Source organism: Squalius cephalus (assembly GCF_949319135.1).
Source record: "Squalius cephalus genome assembly, chromosome: 18".
Taxonomy (NCBI): domain Eukaryota; kingdom Metazoa; phylum Chordata; class Actinopteri; order Cypriniformes; family Leuciscidae; genus Squalius; species Squalius cephalus.
The window spans coordinates 4,236,880-4,257,698 of NC_137139.1; the positions used below are offsets into that span (position 1 = coordinate 4,236,880).

Consider the following 20,819-nt stretch of genomic DNA (forward strand, 5'->3'; position numbering starts at 1 on the left):
TAATCAGCCTGTGATTCTCAACAATGGTGACAATAATAAAGCATGTTGCAGTGCATTCTGGGTTCCACCAATCAAAACTCATTCATGGCTCCCATCATGCATTGCTGCATGAATAAATAATGAGCTTATGTTCAGAGGTGATCTGTTTGTCACCATTGCTGAGATTCATATGCAAAATATTGATGTGTGTTTGTGCCTAAAAAAAAAAAAAAAAAAAATTATATATATATTTATTTATTTTTTATTTTTTTATTATTGATCTGATCATTTGGATTTCACTGAAAAGGCTAAAAATATTAACTTAACTCATAAATTGGACTCTATATGAGGTTCAGTGATTCAGGTTAAATGATTGTGAAATAATAATTATGTTAAATCACAACCAACACCATCAGATCACCTTTTCTATTTGTTCATCTGGCTGTTATAACTCATGTACAGCAGCCAAACAAAACTTAAAGTTAATAATTTAAGGGTCGAGCCCAACTAAAACACACACTGATCTCCACAATGGTCACTTTAATTATGGTTTTCTCCTTCAGTGATTCTGCTTGTTAACACCAGGTGTCTTCAATGTTGGCAATAAAAGATATTTTGTAAATTTTACTCATTTTAAATGGTTAACTTTTAAGGAATTCATTTGATTAATTATTACTCAATTCTAATTTGTTAAATTTAATTAATAATATTGCTTGTAATCTGTTGCCTCATTTTTATTAATTAGATATTAATAAAATCAATGTATTCTTTTTTACAGTGTGCGCATGTGAACGCCATCAGTGTTTCTCACAGGTTCGCGTTTAAAGTCTGTGTAGAGGGAATGGTGTCGTCTTAGCGGCCCCTAATTTAATAACAAATGATCGTTGCGACGGAAGCAAATCAATCAAAACTAACTTTAGATGGAAATAACTTAACTCTGCTGTAAAACCGAAACAATCTCTGTTACCTTAAATTATACGCTTATCTCTGTGAAGCTGCTTTGAAACAATCTACGTTGTTAAAAGCGCTATATAAATGAAGATGACTTGACTTGACTTGACTTGACTTTGTAGCCTGTACCATAACCATATAAACCTTCATAACCACATTAACTGTCTAAAATAAACTGGTAAAATTAAAGTTAAAAAGTTTCAATGTCAATGAAGTTTATTTAACACAGACACAATATACACATTTAAGAGTATACACCTCCAAAACGTGACCGCATGAAATGACAATAGATAACCTTTTAAGATTTTAAGTATAAACCAGGTGTGCCAACAACATAAAACATGTTATTTATGAGAGCTATTTGTGCAAATCATTCACTACAATAATATTATTAAAAGACATCATGCTGATATTTCAACAAAAATAATATGCCAGAATGTCTCTGGTAACCTTTTTTCTAATATTTAAATACAGCTCACAACATGTTTCCCTTTAAATCAAAACCCAGAATTGGTCATAAAACATTTCAGTTCTCACACAGAAACACCTGTGAACACACACTGGACACAGAACTATGAAGGAAACAGTGGAGAAACTCAAAAACACTGGAATCAAAAATACACGCATACCACCAATAAATAATACTTAATTTCATATTTACAGCACACTAAAAACATTAAGCTGTCTGTAGATATTTCTCTCACACAAATAATTTATTATGTAAAGTGTACAATTTACATTTAATGGTGCCCCAATCTGTAAATTCAATAAGATTTTTCTGGAAACGTAAATAAAAAAAGAAAATATAATGTAGTCGATTTTTAGATATTTAGCTCAAAGAATACTTCAGAATGAATCTCACAAAACTTGTCAAGGTCATGCTAAGGAAAGTAAAAACGAAGCCCATTTTAGTATCATTAAAACTCAGTAATTGTAACAAAGTCACAATGAAAAAATCTTAATGATCCTAAAATAATTCTTCTTCAATATATATATATATGTTCTTTTTTAGTTCTGTATTCCTGAGATTCATTCATAAACATGCTTATTAATAAAATGATTATCACAGGAAAAAATCCAGCAGCACCCCAATCACACATAACGACAAGAAATGAATAACATTACCGAAATATTGTGTAACTAAAGCAAACACGAGTGCTGTGAGGAATGTGGCTCTGCGTCCTTCACTCGGTCTGAGGCACAGAGATGGCGGGACCCTTGGGGTCGTCGAAGCGGTCCATGGTGCGCAGCTGCATGATCATGTGCAGGCCGTACGTGAGAACCAACACCATGAGCAGAGACGTGACCAGACCCATCCAGATACCAGGAGTGAAGAAACTAGCACAGTCACTGGCGTACGAGAAATCATTCCCAGCGATGTTAAAGCCCTGGACCTGAGAGTCAAGTTTTCATAAAGTTAAAACTTCATAAAGTTTTCATAAAGATACACTCTGATAGACAAACAAAAGTTACATTCATGCAAAGTTTTTGGCATTTCTTTAAGAGTTTCCTCAAGGTGTGAATGGGGGGATGGCACTCTGGAAAAACCAAGGGATTTGTGATGTGGGAAACTGATGCTATGATTTTATCATATCACTAAATAAATACATTCGTGCCAAAGAAGTTAAAGTCAAATCAGTGTGTGTGTGTGTGTGTGTGTATGTGTGTGTGTGGTGTGTCCCACTCCCCCCGCTGGCCTGCACACACACTGCACTGGAGGCAGCGGGTGTTGATGGAGGAATCTGCAGCTAAAAGGCCCGTTCACAGCAAGGACATCAATTTAAATGATAACGATAAAGACATAGTTCTAAAAATCTGTTAACGGATTGCTCTGGTCTGCCTCACTGTCTTGCTGCCGTGTGGTTTGCGTCTGTAAGCTCCATATAGTTTTCCGTTTTGAATCTCTATTTACTATCATTCCTTGTTGTTTATATCGCTAAACATATCGTACTCATCAACTAGATATCTGATTTATCTAATTTTGTCTGTCACATTGATCTGACTTCGCTAGCTTTATCTAAATCACTATCACTTGCAAAACGCGGTAGTCTTCCGCTAGCCTGTTAATCTGCCATCCGTGTTTGCCGTCTTTTTTTTTTCTCGCGTACACTCGCGCCTTTTCGAGTCCATCAAACAACTGTGGTGAGTAGGATCAGTCAGCAAACACGGTGAGTCATGTCTTCTCCTGTTACTGTCACTTGCACTTCATGTAACATGTATAGTATAGCCTTCTCTGTCAGCACAGAGGGCTTTACACGTGATAAATTCAGGGAGATAGTCAGGCTGACGGAGAAGATTTCAGAACTAGAGACACGCATCCAAACTTTAATCGAGGATAGTAAGAGTGCAAGGGCTATAGATACTGCTTTGGATGCGACTAGCATAGTGAACTCTGTACATTGTTCATTTCCGGCTGTAGTGCCCGTGCAGCAGGGCAACTGGGTGACCGTGAGATGCTGTAGTCACGGGACAAAACACCGCTCTTCCGTTCCAGTAACAACATTAAAATAGATTCTCCCCGTGAATCCTGTTGAATGTGCCCTAGTTATTGGCGATTCTATCACACGGAACGTGAAAATAGAGACACCAGCCACCATAGTCACATGTTTGCCGGAAGCCAGAGCGCCTGACATCAAAGCAAATTTAAAAGTGCTGGCTAATGCTAATCGTAAATTCTTTTAGATTATTATTCACGTCGGCACTAATGATGTTCGACTCCGCCAGGTGGACCATGATGCAATTTTCTTCTAGAAACAAACTTTGTTGTATTATTTTCATGTTATCACTGTGAAGCTGCTTTGATACAATATGTATTGTAAAAAGCGCTATATAAATAAAGGTGACTTGACTCGACACAGATATAACGATAATAGCACAGAGAAACAATATAGTTGGAATCCCTTTGAGAACGATTTATTCCAGCTGATGAACGATAAAAGCATTGACTGCCAATCAGAATCCATCCTGCTGTAACGAGCTCCAGCATTTAAAGTGGCTTAGAATAAACAGAACGACATCGTCCGCTGGTGTGGATGCTAATATAGTTATCTTTACAGTTATCATTCTTGGTGTGAACAGGCCTTTACTTGCAAACTACAATTCCTCTTTGTCAATAAGATGAGAACCAGACCCATTTTAAGCCTAAATATACTCGAATGAATTAAAGCAATTGAAAAGTGTACTATCCAAGTAGTAATAGAAGATGTTAGCTGTCGTGATGATGACAGTAGAGCACACAAAAGTGCTATCTACCTAAATGTCCTCTCCTCCATTGGCACTTTGTTGCTTTGAAAATATACTCATGAATCTGAACAGGGTTAACTATTGTAAAAGTTACACTTTTTGTATAACTATTTGTATAACTATATAAAGTCAGGGGACTATTGGGAGTTGATCTTGGGGAGGAATTTCAAGTATCAGAGACAGACACTCTTCTGCTTAGACATAGACAAAGTGAACGCTAATGTATCCAGCCTCTGCAATAGATGCTAGAGCTCTGAGGGAACACTAATGCTCAACAGTTTTAGTCGAGTATTAGGAAAGTTTTCTCTTGCTCACTGCATCCAGGGCCTAAGGTCTGCTTATTGGGACTTACTATGGAAAATGTTTAAACCATGGGAACCATGAAGTGTAGTTTTCTCAGGACCTACCTGGAAGTCTTCAAAAGAGATGTGCCAGTCGTTGGCGTTGTCCTTGTCTGAGTGTGGTGACAGCTGAGGGTAGTAGGAGCTGCTCACAGACTCACAGCGGTACGAGTACTCAGCCGGGGCGTAGATGTGCCGGCTGCCATTGAACGAGGCCGTTTTCCCATCATACTCCAGGTGGACCCGGTCCATGGTGAACCAATGACGGGCAGAAACCTTATAGTGACGCCGGTTCATTACAAAACTGGGGAGAATATAGGACACCGTTCAAGCCCAGTACACAGTGTGTGTGTGTGTGTGTACTTGTACAACTATCTTTGTGAGGACCAGTTTGAGTTTTAGACCATTGGAGTGAGGACAAAGAGAGTATAGGGGACATTTGGGCCGGTCCTTAGTTTCTGAGAGCCTTTAAAGGCCTGTTTGAGGGTCAAGACTTGGTTTTAGGGATAAGGCTATAATGAGGTTAAGGGTCGGTTTAGGGTCAGGGGTCGGGTTAGGCACTTAGTTGTGATGGGTAAGGTTAGGGTAAGCGGCTAGAGATTGCATTGTGTCAATGAATGTCCTCATAAAGATAGATGTAGAAGAATGTTTGTGTGTGTGTGTGTGTGTGTGTGTGTGTGTGTGTGTGTGTGTGTGTGTGTGTGTGTGTGTGTGTGTGTGTGTGTGAGAGAGAGAAAATGAGACACTTACATGAGCTTGAATGAACGGTAATCCAGGACATCTTCATAATTCAGAACCAACCTGTATTTGAAGAGAAAATTCACAGGTGATATACTGTGGTTCATGAACTGGAAACAGGGCTGTGACACACCATGTTGACATCAAAGAACTGGCAGTGGCGAAAGAGATGTCATCGCCGCACATCACCCTGCATCAGGACCTAAAGATACACTTCAACACACTGCAAAGACTACAGACAACACACAAGGCCAACTGCACAGTTTCCACAAAAAGCCCCTTTTCTGGAAACACTTTATAATAACTGCACGCTATTATATCATTAGTTAAGCATTAGTAAACAGTTAATTCATCATTTATAAAGCATTAATAGACATTAATAAGAAGTTCATAAATACAGTTATAAATGCTTAATTCTTGATTTATAAGCATGTGTTTAATAATTGTATTTTCATACTTTATTAATACTCAATTTATCATTTCTAAATTAAAAGACAAGTTCGGTATTTTACACTTAAAGCCCTGTTTACAGATCGTTTCTGATGAAATAGAACGGTTAAGATTAAAATTTGGACACACGCTGCTGTCCCGAGAATTTTAGGTTTATTTCGCTTCCCCCCACCTACACAATGGCAGCCTATGGGCACTGGAACAATCCTTCCTAAAACGCATTAAACTTTCAATTACAAAGACGTGAAACTCACTGAGTGGTCAGGGGTGTTCACTGATATGCTCACACAAAAATCGCTGCAAAAGATGCTTTCCAACAGGTTTTATCGTAGTTTTTGTCCAACTCCATTGACTTGTATTGGACGAGCTGTGTGAGGTACGGTATTACTCCGCCGCTTCTTCTTCTGCTTTTTCTGTGTATTCAATGAAATGCCAGTGGTTTGCTTGCAATTGGCAAAGATGCATTATCGCCACCAACTGGGCTGGAGTGTCTATTATTCAAGCTCTCAACGGAAGAATCTACGGGTGTGAGACATTTGAAAAAATAGATCCACAGTTTTACAACGAATGGTAAAACACCTGTTGGAAAGCATCTTTTGCAGCGATTTTGTGTGAGCATATCAGTGAACACCCCTGACCACTCGGTGAGTTTCATCTCTTTTTAAATGAAAGTTTAATGCGTTTTAGGAAGGATTGTTCCAGTGCACATAGGCTGCCATTGTGTAGGTGGGGGGGGAAGCGAAAGAAACCTAAAATTCTCGGGACAGAAGCGTGTCCAAATTTGAATCTTAACCGTTCTATTTCATCAGAAACGATCTGTAAACGGAGCTTTAAGTGTAAAATACCGAACATGTCCTTTAAAGGAACCGTATGTAAGATTGTAGCCAAAACTGGTGCTCCAATCACTTTCAAATTACTGTAGAGCGGTGTATCCCCTCCCCCGAGTAGTATGAAGCTGCAGACTCGGAGCCTGCATCTACAGTCCCGCACCCAGAGTCCCGCATTCTCAGACCCCTCGTTTTTCGAGACAGCGCCTCCTATCAATCGGATAAACATTTGAAGAACTTAAGCAGAAACGTGAGTATCGTCAATTTTATTTAGCGAATCATACTCATTCGATTTCTTTTTTAATCAAACTACTTTTTTTAGCTCATCGATACACCAACATATGAATAGTCCATTTAATAGTTGTAAAGATAGTTTGTAACAAAATTTGAGCCGTTAATGTATGTTTTTTCACCTTTTTCCCCCGAAAATATTTTGATAGCTAACGTTAGCCTTTAACCTTGGACTTTTTGTAGACAAACCATTGTAAAAATTCTATTAAAATTAGTTGACATTAAAGTAGACCAATTAAATACATTAAGTGTGTTAATATCAAAGAATGTCATCATTAATTATTTAATCAGATTTACCTTTTGACCTTTTTTAATTACCGGACCTTTTCTCCTAAAACTATAAATTGAATTAATTAATGCCGGAGTAATTATTTTACTTTATATAATTTATGTAGACTACTTAAATTAGTTCTTATAAAACGTAAGTATTAAAATTAATCAATATTAATTTAACTGTGATATGAAGTTGTTGCCAGCCATTTACAATACAATTGCCTAATAATCAAATTTACTATGCCTTCACTATGTATTAACCAGTCTATGGTATTAACATGTGAGCTAGAATGTGTCATTTGGCCTTTTGTTTGGGTTCCTTTTAATTTGTATTGACTGAAATGTTTTATATATTAATTTATTTATTTATATGGACAGGCCATCATTCATGGCCTCTGTGAGATGGCAGGAATTTGACAGAGCGATTGCAAAAAGAATGAAAAAAGAAGAAACATTTGTCTACCAGAAAGTAGGCTAATTATTTTACCATATGCATTTACATTACATATTACATTTATTAATTTAGCAGACGCTTTTATTCAAAGCGACTTATAAATGAGGAGGTTTTTTTTAATGCAATTGAAGATGAAAAGTAAAGTCACTAACACAATTCTTTCTTACTTTTTTCTTTGCTTTGTCCTGTTTACAGCAAGATGATGTTTAGGTGACCGTTAAATAAAGTACAGAATTGTTTATTATTGGTGTTTTGTCTATTCTTATTTGAGTTTTGCTTTGCATTCAAAATATCAAAAAACAGGTTTTGTAATGTTAGCATGGTATAATGTTAATTAGACCATTTGAACTGAAAGAAAAATTGGAATTTGAATAAAAAAAAAACATTGTAGCAATATATCACAATATTTTTCAGAAGATAGTTCAATCTGTAATTGTATCCCTTCCATCAGTAATTTTCTTTCAATTACACCCACGCTCAAAAAATAACTACTGGTAATTTGTTAGTCAGAGAACACAATGAGTTTTTCTGGCACATGCATTAAGCAGGGAACGCAAATATTTATTTGGATCACTTTAAATAAAACGAAAAAAAAAAAAAAAAACGTAATATTGCATCCTATTGTTTTCAATGGCATTTGGATAAGGGTGTTATACGATCTTCGAAACAGTAGGAGGCGCTGTCTCGAAAAACGAGGGGTCTGAGAATGCGGGACTCTGGGTGCGGGACTATAGATGCAGGCTCCGAGTCTGCAGCTTCATAATGTTGCCTCCTCCTCCCATTGACTCGAGGTTGCCAGATAGGCTGCAGGATCCAGCAGGAACGTAGGCTGCTACAAGGATCTTCCAATGGCAAGTGACGAGTCCTACACATTAAGATTTTTTTCTGTTAATTATGTTTATGCTTCATGAAAGATGTTTTGCGTATTTCGGATTCGTAACGAGGTCTTTTAGGTTTCGTAACGTTAGACATTTTTTATCCGACACGTTTGTAGCTGCAGCTGCGGTAACTAGAGCAGAGCTGGCAACCCGGATGCCGAAACACTACTGACTTCGTGATTAGTAGATAGGTGGAGGGCGGAGCTTCAGGCCAAAACACAACATGACAACATCAACATCAGTTGAGGGCTGCAACTTCACTTTTTAAATGACAATATCCTGGCCGGACTACTGTTGTCAGTGATATAAGTATTTGAAATGAACATGATTTCTGATTTCTATGTCTAGTGACATATCAGGGCCATTTTATGATTAATTGAAATAATTTTTTTTATATACGGTTCCTTTAAGTATTACATTATTTACAAACCAGTTATTAGGAGTAGGGCTGGGCGATAAAACGATAACGATAATTATCGCGATATAATTTTTCTCGATAAAACGATATCAAGAGGTCGATAAATGTTCGATAATGTTTATGCGCCAAAAGCGGAACGAAAATCATTTGAACCATGCGCCACACAGACCATTTATCCGCTCGGGTCAAAGTCCAAACGGCCATGGCTGTGTCCAAATTCAGGGTCTGCATCCTCCTTAGGATCCTTCCTACCCGGTTGAAGGAGGAGGGGTCCTCTGACGACCGCAAAACCCGGAAGTCGGTGTTTGTGAATTTGGACAGCCTACCCTTCTTTCAGTTCCCTCCCTTACCCGTTGCTCATATCCTGTCGCCTAGCAACCGTGACAGCGCTAAGCAAGAAGCGGGAAAATGTCTGCTCTTTCGTCCCTAGAAGCGTTAAAAACAGCTTCAATCACTAACAAATTAGCTGTGTGTAAGGGGATATTCACACAGGCAGTAAGGAAGAAGCTAGTTTACGAAAGTAATGTTTTTTTTTTTACATATCAACGTACAAATGTAAAAAAAAATGCTTAACGCTAAAACAAAATGCCTAACTAGACAACCACTGAAAAAAATTTTTTTTTTGAAAAGCCAGTTTTTAAAAAACTTACATCGAAAAGCATACTCCTCTCCCACTCCGCTACCGCTCGCTTCGTCCGCCATTACGCTCTGCCGAAAAGAATTATGGGATAGGTAGGACGGGAAAGGATCCACCACACCCATCCTTCCAATTCGGGGAAAAGGAGGACGTATTTGTGGGCCGCATTTGAAGGATCCTACGAATTTGGACAGCCTTCGTCGCGGCGCTGTGACGTAACATCCTTCAGTACTCCGAAGGATGTAGACCCTGAATTTGGACACAGCCCATAGATATCATATATAAAGGCTAGATGTCTCGTGCGCGCTGCTGGCCAACTACGGCGGCCATCTTGCCACAGTGGACTCGCTCACTCGTTTAATGGTGCATATACTTTTAAATAACCATAACTTGCTCAATTTTCTACCGATTTTCAAACGGTTTGGTTTGTTATAAACGTCAGAGATGTAGTTATGACACTACATACATACACTGCATAAATATGAATAATTATAACATGCATGTTTAAGCATTCGGAATTATAGCCACGTTAATAACGTTTGTAAGAAACCAAACCGTTTGTAAATTCGTCAATATTTCAGCGAGATATGAGGATTTGTGTGCATGCTGATCACTCACCTAATGCACAGCTTCACTGCGGTAAGATGGCCGAACGGTGATGCCGGAAGTGAATGCGCCATAAGACATCTAGCGTTTATATATGATATCTATGCAAACGGCAGCGCAAGCGCGTTTATATACTATCTATGCGAGCGCGAGCTCACTAGAGCAGATGCGTTTACTCTGATCGGTCTCTCAGTCACGAAATCCAGTGAGAATATAATTACAGTATTTAATAATGTATTTAGGCTACTGTTTTTAATACAAATAGGCTACCATAGAAACCATAAAGTTAGGCTACATTTTGCCATGATAGTGAGAGGCTATACCTGGTTTCATCTGTGGTTGTCATGCTCTAAATGCATGATACTGGATGACCAATGGTTAAGTTTAATAAAACCCAAACAGTCAGAATATTACATTTTACAACAACAACAACAAAAAAAATTAGCACATGCAGAAACTAAGAAATTGTCCAATAAATATATTTATTTTGTTAAGGAAAAATGACAAATGTTTGAATGTTCTACCTCAGATTTGTGAAATGTTCTCCTGTTTGGCAAGAGTTTGTCATGATATGTTCTGACAATAAAGAGTAGTTTACAACCACAGTTAACGCTCTGGTTTCTACAACTTTCACTTAGGAGCAAAAATATGCCTTTAAACTTGAAAGAAATAAAGATTTGACTTTTATCATGATAATTATCGATATTGACTGATATAAAAAAAATGGCTAGTGATCAATATGACCATGTTTACATATCAATGCCTATTCAGTAAGACCTATTTCTATTGTCACATGTGAAGAGGTTAGCCAATCATAATCAAATTAATTAACATGTAGTAGTCTTAAAGGTAAAGTAACAAAAATTGTAATTAAATTTAATTCTAAGGGTAAAAAGAGGGTGGAAAATAATTATGACTAAAGCTAACACTAGATGTGGATTTCAGGGAAAAAATTAATTCTGTAGAAAATGTTCCCTTTAACTTCCCCCTGCAGTGAATCATTTTATCCCTTATAACTCATCTTTGATAATCACAATGATCTATTTAAAAGGATTTTTTTTCCTGTGAAAATTATTTCTTAATGCCTTAAAATAGCTTGAATGTAACTCTACACCCTTGCTTCCTTTAGTATACGTGGATCCATGAATATGTAAATGAGTCCCCGGCTCCACTCACTCACAGCACCTCCACTCGCTCAGCTTTACTGTAGTAAACACTGCACAACGGCAAGTGGAAATACTAGTTTAATAAAGCAAGAGCACCCTCCGTTGATAATGTAATAATATCATATTGTCAAAATAGATTTAGTGAATCCAGTGAGTGTTTGTGTTTGCTCTCTGGAGAACGTCAAATATTTCTATTTACAACATTGGCAGCGGTGACCAATCACTGATGCTTGTTGATCTCTTGAACGCAGTGGCCAATCAGAAGTGTTTAATTCAGTCAGAATCCACTCACCGGTCTAAACGCCAGAGTTTTAGTTCAGGCTTGTGCGCGCTCGCGAATCCTCTTATTAACAAAGTGTAGACAAGATGTAAATCAGAGATTCATTGTGTAGTGTAGACAGTGTCTTTGATTATAATGAAACTTTGTGAGATTGCGATGACTGAGATGAGTGACAGCTTTTAAGTGATTGTAAAGGGAGCGCTCTGTGTGCTTTCTAGGCTATATATAATCCCTTCAGAATTTGAATAAAGTCGACACATAACGGTAGTTGACATGATTAGCCTTTTGCTTGACTACGTTATCTAACAGCTAATAGGAGTTGCTAATGTCTCATAAACCATATTCCCGTTCGCCAGCTCAGAGTCAGACAGAAGCCTTCTAAACATCACCCTCAGAAACAGTGATAGGGAAACTTCTCCGTGGCGTGGACGGGACTGGTTACATTATGTAACCAGTTTGTGATGGGGTGGTTTCAAAGAGCGTTTCTGGTGTTGACTGATGAATTTGCACATGGTTTGTCTTAAAGCATTATTAAAAACACATTATAAACAACTTGATTTTCACCACAGGGGGGCTTTAACATGCTATATTTACCGAGAGTGGGACTCGTTGCAGGAGGATCCAGACAGGTCGGGCGTCACACCTCTCCCGAAGGTTTTGGAGGTGAGGTCGTGCCTCTCCCACTTCCCGGAGCGATACTGGCTGACCACCACTGACTCGGCCCACAGGAGGATGCAGACGGAGCCCTTCTCCTTAAACTCCAGTGGCGGGTTCGGGGCGGGAGCTTCCTCACGCCGGGACTGCAGGAGAGACCGGGACCAGACCGAGTGCACAGCCGGAGACTCCTCGATCACCTGAGACAAACACAAGAGCTTCAACTCACGGTGCTCACGTTACACTTCACAATCACACAACCTCCTGTTGCAAACGAGAAGAAATGCTGCAACATGCCTAATTCATATATCAAAAGTTTCAACAGATGTGGTCCACAGGTGTTGTATGCATGCATACGCTGTGATCCTCTAGAGAAACACACTCTGCTTGTTACCTGTGGTCATCAGCTGCACACAATCGGCCAGGCAATGGAATACATGCATATTATCCATCTTTATATAGTTTAAAACCAATACATCATTAAATGCTAAAATCCTGTGGTATTCTTGTGTTGACGAATGTGTTTGGATTCAAGACTGAATTCCACCAAAGGGCTATTGTATGCATGTCAGTGGTTTATCTGTGGTTTGTCTGTGTATATATATGTTCTTTATGCTAGTTAGCGCTAAATCCCCACTTTTACAAAGGTACATTGTGGAGAACAGCAGTAATGTAGTGTGATTTGCCAAGGCATCATACTCATATACATGCTGCTCCTGTGGATGCAGGCAGTTTTGACCGCAAAAAAAGAGATCATTTGATTGGATGTCATGTATTTGACCTTTTACAGCACTACCATTTCCCTGTTTTTACTCTTGAAGAGGCATTTTGCCTGTTAGAAAAACATGCTCTGTATAATGTTATTTTAAGATGGGATAGAATCAAATGAACAGCAAAAGTCATCATTTTGTTAGCGTACCCCTCTGTCACCTCTCATACCCCTGGTGTGAGAACCACTGATGTAAGTTATTTAACAACATCTCTGAATGTGACTCATCCAACCAGATATCTGAGTGGGAAGTATTCCTTTACAGCTTTACAGTTTCTGTTTGCGTCCATTAAGTTTTATATAATAATAATAATAATAAAAAGTACCTTTCATTTGAAAAGTATTTAATTAAACATTATTTAATTTACCACATTGGTTATTTAAAGGGCACCTATTATGCAAAATTCACTTTTACATGGTGTTTGAACATAAATGTGTGTTGGCAGTGTGTGAGCAAAACCACCCTAGAATGATAAAAATCCACCTAGTGGTTTTTTTACAATCTCAATAAATCATAAGCACCGTCTCAGAATGAGCTGTTCTCAGATTCGGCGCAATGTGACGTAGAATTGCACAGGCCCCTCCCACGACTGTTGATTGACACTTCAGTTTGAGCATAGACCCGCCCTGAGTGAGCTGGACACAGAGTCCGCCAGTGTTTCGACGCTTGAGCAGCTGTAGACAAGAATGTCTCCTAAGCGATTGAAGTGTGTTGTTGTTGGATGTAAGAATGAACATAGCAGTCTTCATTTACACCCGTTGTTACTCGAGGATGGATCTGTACTGTTCGTGATCCAGCTTACAGTCTCCGGAGCGACAGGACTAACGTTACTGACCACGGCAGAAGTGAAAGTGAGAGCGCGCTCTTTATGACAGCTCTTCGAGTCATTTTACGGATATAAGGTTTATCAGTTTATTAAGCACCCACTGAAAAGGTGTTTATATTTGTTTACTGTTAGTTCTAACAAGTTTTTTGTGTATTTCGCTGTGTATGTTGTTGATAATGAAAGGGAGAGAGAGAGAGAGAGTTTATGGATAAGACTTTAATGCGCACTTCTTATACTATATTTATTCAGCTCTTACAGAGATTCTCTGGAGTAAAACTAACGCTCATCTTTTGTGTGATGTACAATAAACTTCACTGAACTCGTCAGTATATTTTGGTCATCATTCGGACGGGTTTTGCTACAGCAGGCTTGTATTAGTGGATAAAAGCAGATGACAAATAAGTTATAACCATAATTAAACTAAACTATACCTGTTCTATGTCCATACAGCATATATTCTCTGGCTCTGTGGGCAGTATTGTCCGACTCCGAGTCGAAATGAACACCGCAACTGAGAGTTTCTGTTCTGATATTGTCCTGTCTGAAGCGCGAGCTCGTGAGGCTCCGCCCCCTGGGCCGGCAGCAGCAGTTAATTTGCATTTAAAGGGCACACACTAAAACAGCACGTTTTTCTGAGCCCCAAAAAATGACAATTTAAACATGCTGTAAAAAATGATCTGTTGGGTATTTTGAGCTAAAACTTCACATACACACTCTGGGCACATCAGAGACTTATTTTACATCTTGTGAAAATAGTCATAGGTGCCCTTTAACATATATAAACCATTTTCGGTTGAATTTCCATTCAAATTAACAATACTGCATTGTATACTGTTGCCGTCATATAAAATGACTCGTATTCTACCGCCAGATTTTCGTCGTACTGCCCAGCTCTCGCTGAAGGTGCGTGTGTGTGTGTGTGTGTGTGTGTGTGTGTGTGTGTGTGTGTGTCTCTTACCCTCGAGGCTCCCAGCGCAGTGAACACTGCAGTATACGGCACAGACTGAGCCTTCATGATGCTCAGCACCTGACCCATCACCTCATCTACAACAAACAACACAATCACAGTCATTTGCATCATTTCATCTTGGCTTTTCTACAATAATAATAACTGTTGGAGCACAAGGCTTTTGGATTTTAGTGGTGTTTGAATACTACACGTACCGTTTCCACTGAGCACTTCTTTAGTAGACATCATATCAGCTCTGCAAGAAAAAGACAAATGACAGTCCTCAGAAGATCAAGAGTTTTGCTCTTGTTCTTAAATCTCCTTTTCAGATTTAAAAAACGTCCAAAATGTAAGGGATTTTTGTCTTTTTTCACTGTTTTCATCAAAAACATGCTCATCCTACAAATGTTCAGAATTGCATACTCTACTATTGTACCTCTCTAACACTTGTGTAATGTGCATAGTAAACACATTTTCTGTAATCATGAAATACCCTGATGACGACTACAGATTTCAAAATGTACAGTATACAACATAGCACACAGTGTGGAATACTGTATCCCATAATGCACTGTGTTCAACTTGACCATCTATTAGGAGGTGATTTAGTGAGAAGTGTTGATCATGAGAGTGTGTAACGACACATATACTTTACTGGTGTGTCTGAGCTACAGCTGGGTTTTTGTTTTATGGATAAGGTCAAAGGTCATTAGGTCAATTAAGTAATCATAATGCTTGGTCAAATTCCTTAAGAGATGACTAGAACACACTCACATAAAACACTTTTTTAATAAAAAAATTATGTCTGCGTATCAACCTTTTTACATTGTGGAAAATGAAATATTTATTTACTTGAAAAAAATGTTTTTTATTTATTTGAAACATAATATGTTTTTGTCCAGTCTGTTCAATCCTTTAAGACATAGCCTAACTGGCATAACTGTGTTTACATTCATTTCATGAATTAAAAGCATTTTGAGATGCAAGTACATTTAACCACTTACACACACACACACACACACACACAGCCCACATGAGCATTTGAAATGAAAACCTTCTGTCAGTGAGTTTCATATATTTAATATATAAGCCCACTGCATTCCAAATGGCATAAGTTATGCTTTCATAGAGCATTTGTAGGAAAACACCAGCGGGCGAGACCACACACTGCAAGAGTAACATCAGGCAAAGCTTGCATATCCTGTGCAATGAAGCCCGCAAATGTCCTTGTTATTCACTTCAACCTTTTCTAACTTTATGAAAGATTATTTCTGGAAGGTTCGAGTTCGGGGGTGTGTGTGTGTGTGTGTGGAAATGGAAGCAAGCAGAATACAGGTGTTTCTAAAGCACACGCAGCGTCTTCGTGCATCTGCAGTTAAAAATAAGCTCAGAATCGGTTCTGAAATGATCAGAATCGATCCAGGATCTTTGGAGAGAGAATCACGATGCATCGTTTTTTCTCTTCCACCACTAGGGGTAGAAAAATCTACAGTATCATCATATTTTTCATATTTCTTCAGCTATTTCAGCATGAACCACTGTAGTGAAATTACCCTGCATTTAACTAAATATGTACAATTACTATTTGTTGGAGATGAGAACTGAAAGGCACTTACTCCTTGCATGGATGAGGTCATGTGATAGTGTAACAGTACTGTTTGAAATGTTTCCCACTGCATAATGATTTGTTTCAAACAGTGGCGGCTCCAGACAATTTTGATTGGGGGGGCAATGGGGGGTCCTGGTCATTTCAAGAGGGGGTCTCATGAAAACCAACAAAAAATACAGTCGACACGGCTAATAACTGCATATTACTACTACTAAACAACAAAAACAACAGAGCATATAAACTACTTTGTTTTTAATTAATTAATCAATTGCAGTTTGCAAACAATATGCTCGAACTTTAATTGCCATAGCCACACCCATGACAGAAAACATAGGCCTATTTACAAAATAGTAGGCCTATCTATTCTCTATGGAAGCTTGCTTCCGCCACTGAATAATACATAAATAATAATAATTGCGACTTTTTCTCTCACAATTCTGACTTTTTTTCACACAATTGCGATATATCAAGTCAGAATTGTGACTTTTTTTTCTAAGAATTGAGAAATATGAAGTCAGAATTGTGAGATATAAAGTCGTAATTCTGAGAAATAAAGTCGCAATTGGGAGATATAAAGTCAGAATTGCATGATATAAAGTCGCAATTGCGTGTTATAAAGTCAAAATATTATATAATATTACAAATATAATAAATATAAAGTGAGATATTTACTATTCTGAGGTAAAAAAAAGAAAAGAAAAAAAGTCCGTCTTTTTTTCCTTAGAATTGGACTTTATATCTCACAATTCTGAGAAAAGATGTCAGAATTGCGAGATATAAACTCGCAATTATGTGTTATAAAGTCAGAATTGCGTGATATAAAGTCGCAATTGCGAGGGAAAAAAACAGAATTCTGACTTTAAGACGCAACTGCGACTTTATTTCATGCAATTCTGACTTTATATCTCGCAATTCTGAGAAATAAAGACAGAATTGCGAGATGTAAACTCGCAATTGTGAGATAAAAAGTCGCAATTATCTTTTAAAATGTTTTATTCTGTGGCGGAAACAAGCTTCCATAATTCTCATACTCTCACCACCTTTTGATTGCCCTACTTCTGTCCAGTTTCCCCCTGGCATCTTCTTTGCTCCTCTTTTGTCCAGCAAAGCGATCCATTTTTAGCTTCAAGCTCTTGCGGGCTCGCGGCAGCGCCTTGAACGCAATGACGCAAGGCGCAACGACGTTCATGGGGCGTCGCAGTGATTCTTATGTTTATATTTTTTTATATGTCGAATAAATTATTCATTATTATTGTTCTGCGTAGTTTGAAGAGAAAGATTTTTAAATCTTTATCCCAGGTATATATATTTTTTAATCAGGAAGGGGGTGGGGGGTCAAATGGGGGGGCAAGGCGTTTTTTGGGAGGGTCTTGAGACCCCCCAAGGCCCCCCCTGGCGCCGCCAGTGGTTTCAAATAATGTTTAAAAAACGAGTCAGAGTTAGCTGAACTGGAGGAGATGGGCTCACCCGCTGCTGTAAGGGAGGCGGAACACCAGCAAGGCCGCCACAGATGCGTTGAGTCGGAGTTGAGCAAGCGTGTCCGGGTTCATGTAGAGAGGAGCTGCTTCGATCTGGTTCTGGAGCAGTGTGGAGACCAGAGCAGTGGCGGACGACGACACACACGGCAGCCATAAGGAGGAGGAGGACAGCAGAGACGCCTGGGGACACCAACAGAACATCAGAGAGGCTTATTCATGTCTGGGCTAGCACTTTTCAAGGTGATTTTATCTGATAATACACTGATGTTTTCTAGAGAGTATATCTTAATGGCTTCATAAAACATTAGGATTTAGTTTCCTAATACATTTTTGAAGAATTATATTGCCTGGCACTAATCTCGGTTGATAGCACTTACAAAAACAACCTCCAGTCAGTTAACTGAAGTCAGAATCATAAGCAGTAATAAATATCAAAAGCAGTGACAGATGGAAAACTCATCAGCATACCTCCAGGTTTTGGAAGACACTATCCTGTTTGTTCCCGAATACTCCTCCGTACATTGTGAAGTCATCAACACTCAGCTGAATGAAACAGAGGGAATTCAAACCGTAAGATGGACACTGCCTGAGCCAGCCTAACGCCAGTGGCTGATAGAGCAACAATGAGTTCATGTGTCATTTGAGTTATACACTTCACAATAGAAAGAACCAATACATTAGGGCTGTCAAAAGATTAATTGTGATTAATCGCATCCAAAATAAAAGTTTGTGTTTAAATAATATATGTGTGTGTACTGTGTATAATTAAATTTGTATCTAGAAATACACACACATGCATGTATATATTTAAGAAAAATGTGTTATATATATAAAAAATATATTTATATATAATATAAATGTTATATAAATATATACAGTATATGTATGCAAATATTTCTTAAATATATGCATGCATGTGTGTGTATTTATATATACAAAATAATTATACACAGTACACACACATATATTATTTAAACACAAACTTTTATTTTGGATGCGATTAATCTTTTGACAGCCCTACAATACATCACTTCAGATTGTCTTTATTAAAACTGAACATTAATTCATCATCTACTTCTGACAATGTTTCTCATGGTAAAGCGTTTAAAATGTATATCTATCATGTGTGATATAGTGATCTTTTTTGTTGTTCTGGTTTTGTTTGGTCCTTTATAAACATGTGGCATTGGCAACACAATGACAGTGTTTTATGAACGCAGTAACAGACAGCTGTTATAGGACTCCTTATTCAATCAAAAATCTCACTGGATTATTATTATATTTGCAGAAGAAATGTTTGGAAATATAAGCGAATAGATCTAAAAGTGTGTGCTGTGTGAAGTACTTTGTCCTGCAGGAAGAGCAGGAGATTATGAGGTGAAGTGCTCAGAGCTCGGGTCAGGAATGACTCCAGCTCATCCACAGACACAGTGTGGCCTGATGATGGAGCATTCACAGGAGACAAGACGAACCTGCACACGCACAACACATTAGAAAAGAAGACGAACCCATAAAATTACAGTCATGATTAGAACTTTTACAAACAACGCAAAAAACGGCTTCAGGCCAATGATAACATATGCTTATCTAGACATCAATGACGGTCAAAGGTTGTCTTGACAGGTTACTGGGTTTGAGAGTCATCACCGCTCGACACTAATGTAAACACGATAACGTCTGTTGATATATGAGTTAGATTACTCAATATGAGGCGTTTATTCGAGAATGAACACATCGTGTTTGCTCAGACGTGTTTTCAGTACTGGACAGCGACCGTGCCAGCTAGCAAACTGCCAAAGCTAACTATCGCCATCATTCTCCAAGACTAGTGTCATATGATATCAGTCCTTTACCCGTCACTCGCCCATGCGACCAGAGGCACTTGCTCATCGCTCCTCGCTGCTGCGAACACGCAGAGAAAAAGATATAAAATCATCCTAGTGTTCCCGGAGACCGTCCTCGAAGCGGCCATCTTGAGCGTGATGAGCAGTGACGTCACACGCGGCCATCTTCAGCGGCCTGAGCAGTGACGTTCCCTTCCGCTGATTGGTTAACCGAAGATCAAACCGTGTCGTCATCAATTCTTCCCTCTTTCTCATTTCTTTTCTATTTTTTTTTTCTTCTTTCGTTTTTATTAGTGTCAAAATACTTACATGAAACTGAAACAAGTATATGACATCAAGAACAGCTGAAAATAAGACATATAAAATAAAAAATAATACAAATAAAATAAATAAAATGCCAGAGTGTGAAAAAAGGTATACAACGATAAACACTGAAAGTAATGTTTGACTTTTCAAGGATTTTTGTTTTGTTTTTCAAGCCCATCAAAGACAAAACAGGAATTATAGGCTAGATCAACTGTAGCAGGTTCTTACACATAAAAATTGCATTTGTGTAGGCTATAAAAAAAAAATGGCAAGTATAAAAAGATGAACAATGTACTGAATACGAGAATTTGAGTTGGGATAAAGAAAAATAATATTAAAAGTGTTTATACATATTACGACATTTGTTTTTGTTTTTCTGAGAGATAGGTATTGTTTCAAAAAGCTTTAACACAAACACATACACAAGAAAGATGTACAATTGTCTTTCTATATCACAGAAAGTGTTTAGAAAATATATATATTGAATGCATGTATTGAGAACAATATTACAAGGGTAACATCTATGTAATATTTTAAACGTGACTTCTTTTATTTTTGGTGTTTGTTTATACAGTATTTGTGTGATGAGACCAGACCAAATTCCAGTTCACATTGTATAACGCCATCCATTTAAAAGAAGATGCTGGAATATATTTTCTGTTGATATGACAGCGAACAAAGTGGTTAATTAGTCAACAGTAATCTAAATTCCTTCAATTGAAATCAAGGAATTATGTTCTTTGACGTCACTGTTTTACACAGAGAAATAGGTTTACAGATTTGCTCTCCTTTCAACAGAGTTTTTAAACCACTAGGAATGGTGTCGGATACAACATTATACTCTTTTATTG

General features: G+C 38.0%; 1 protein-coding gene across 1 annotated transcript; it reads right to left on the reverse strand.

Moving 5' to 3' along the window:
• Nucleotides 1-1,116: 1,116 nt before the first annotated feature.
• On the reverse strand, nt 1,117-19,827 carry atp6ap1a (ATPase H+ transporting accessory protein 1a; the record flags this gene model as incomplete). Its single annotated transcript, XM_079848892.1, is given in 11 exon segments — nt 1,117-2,324; nt 4,581-4,818; nt 5,265-5,315; nt 12,127-12,386; nt 14,741-14,826; nt 14,947-14,987; nt 17,808-17,998; nt 18,287-18,361; nt 19,164-19,290; nt 19,672-19,793; nt 19,795-19,827. Coding segments are annotated over 11 exon segments (1,434 nt in total). The 3' UTR covers nt 1,117-2,114.
• Nucleotides 19,828-20,819: the final 992 nt, after the last annotated feature.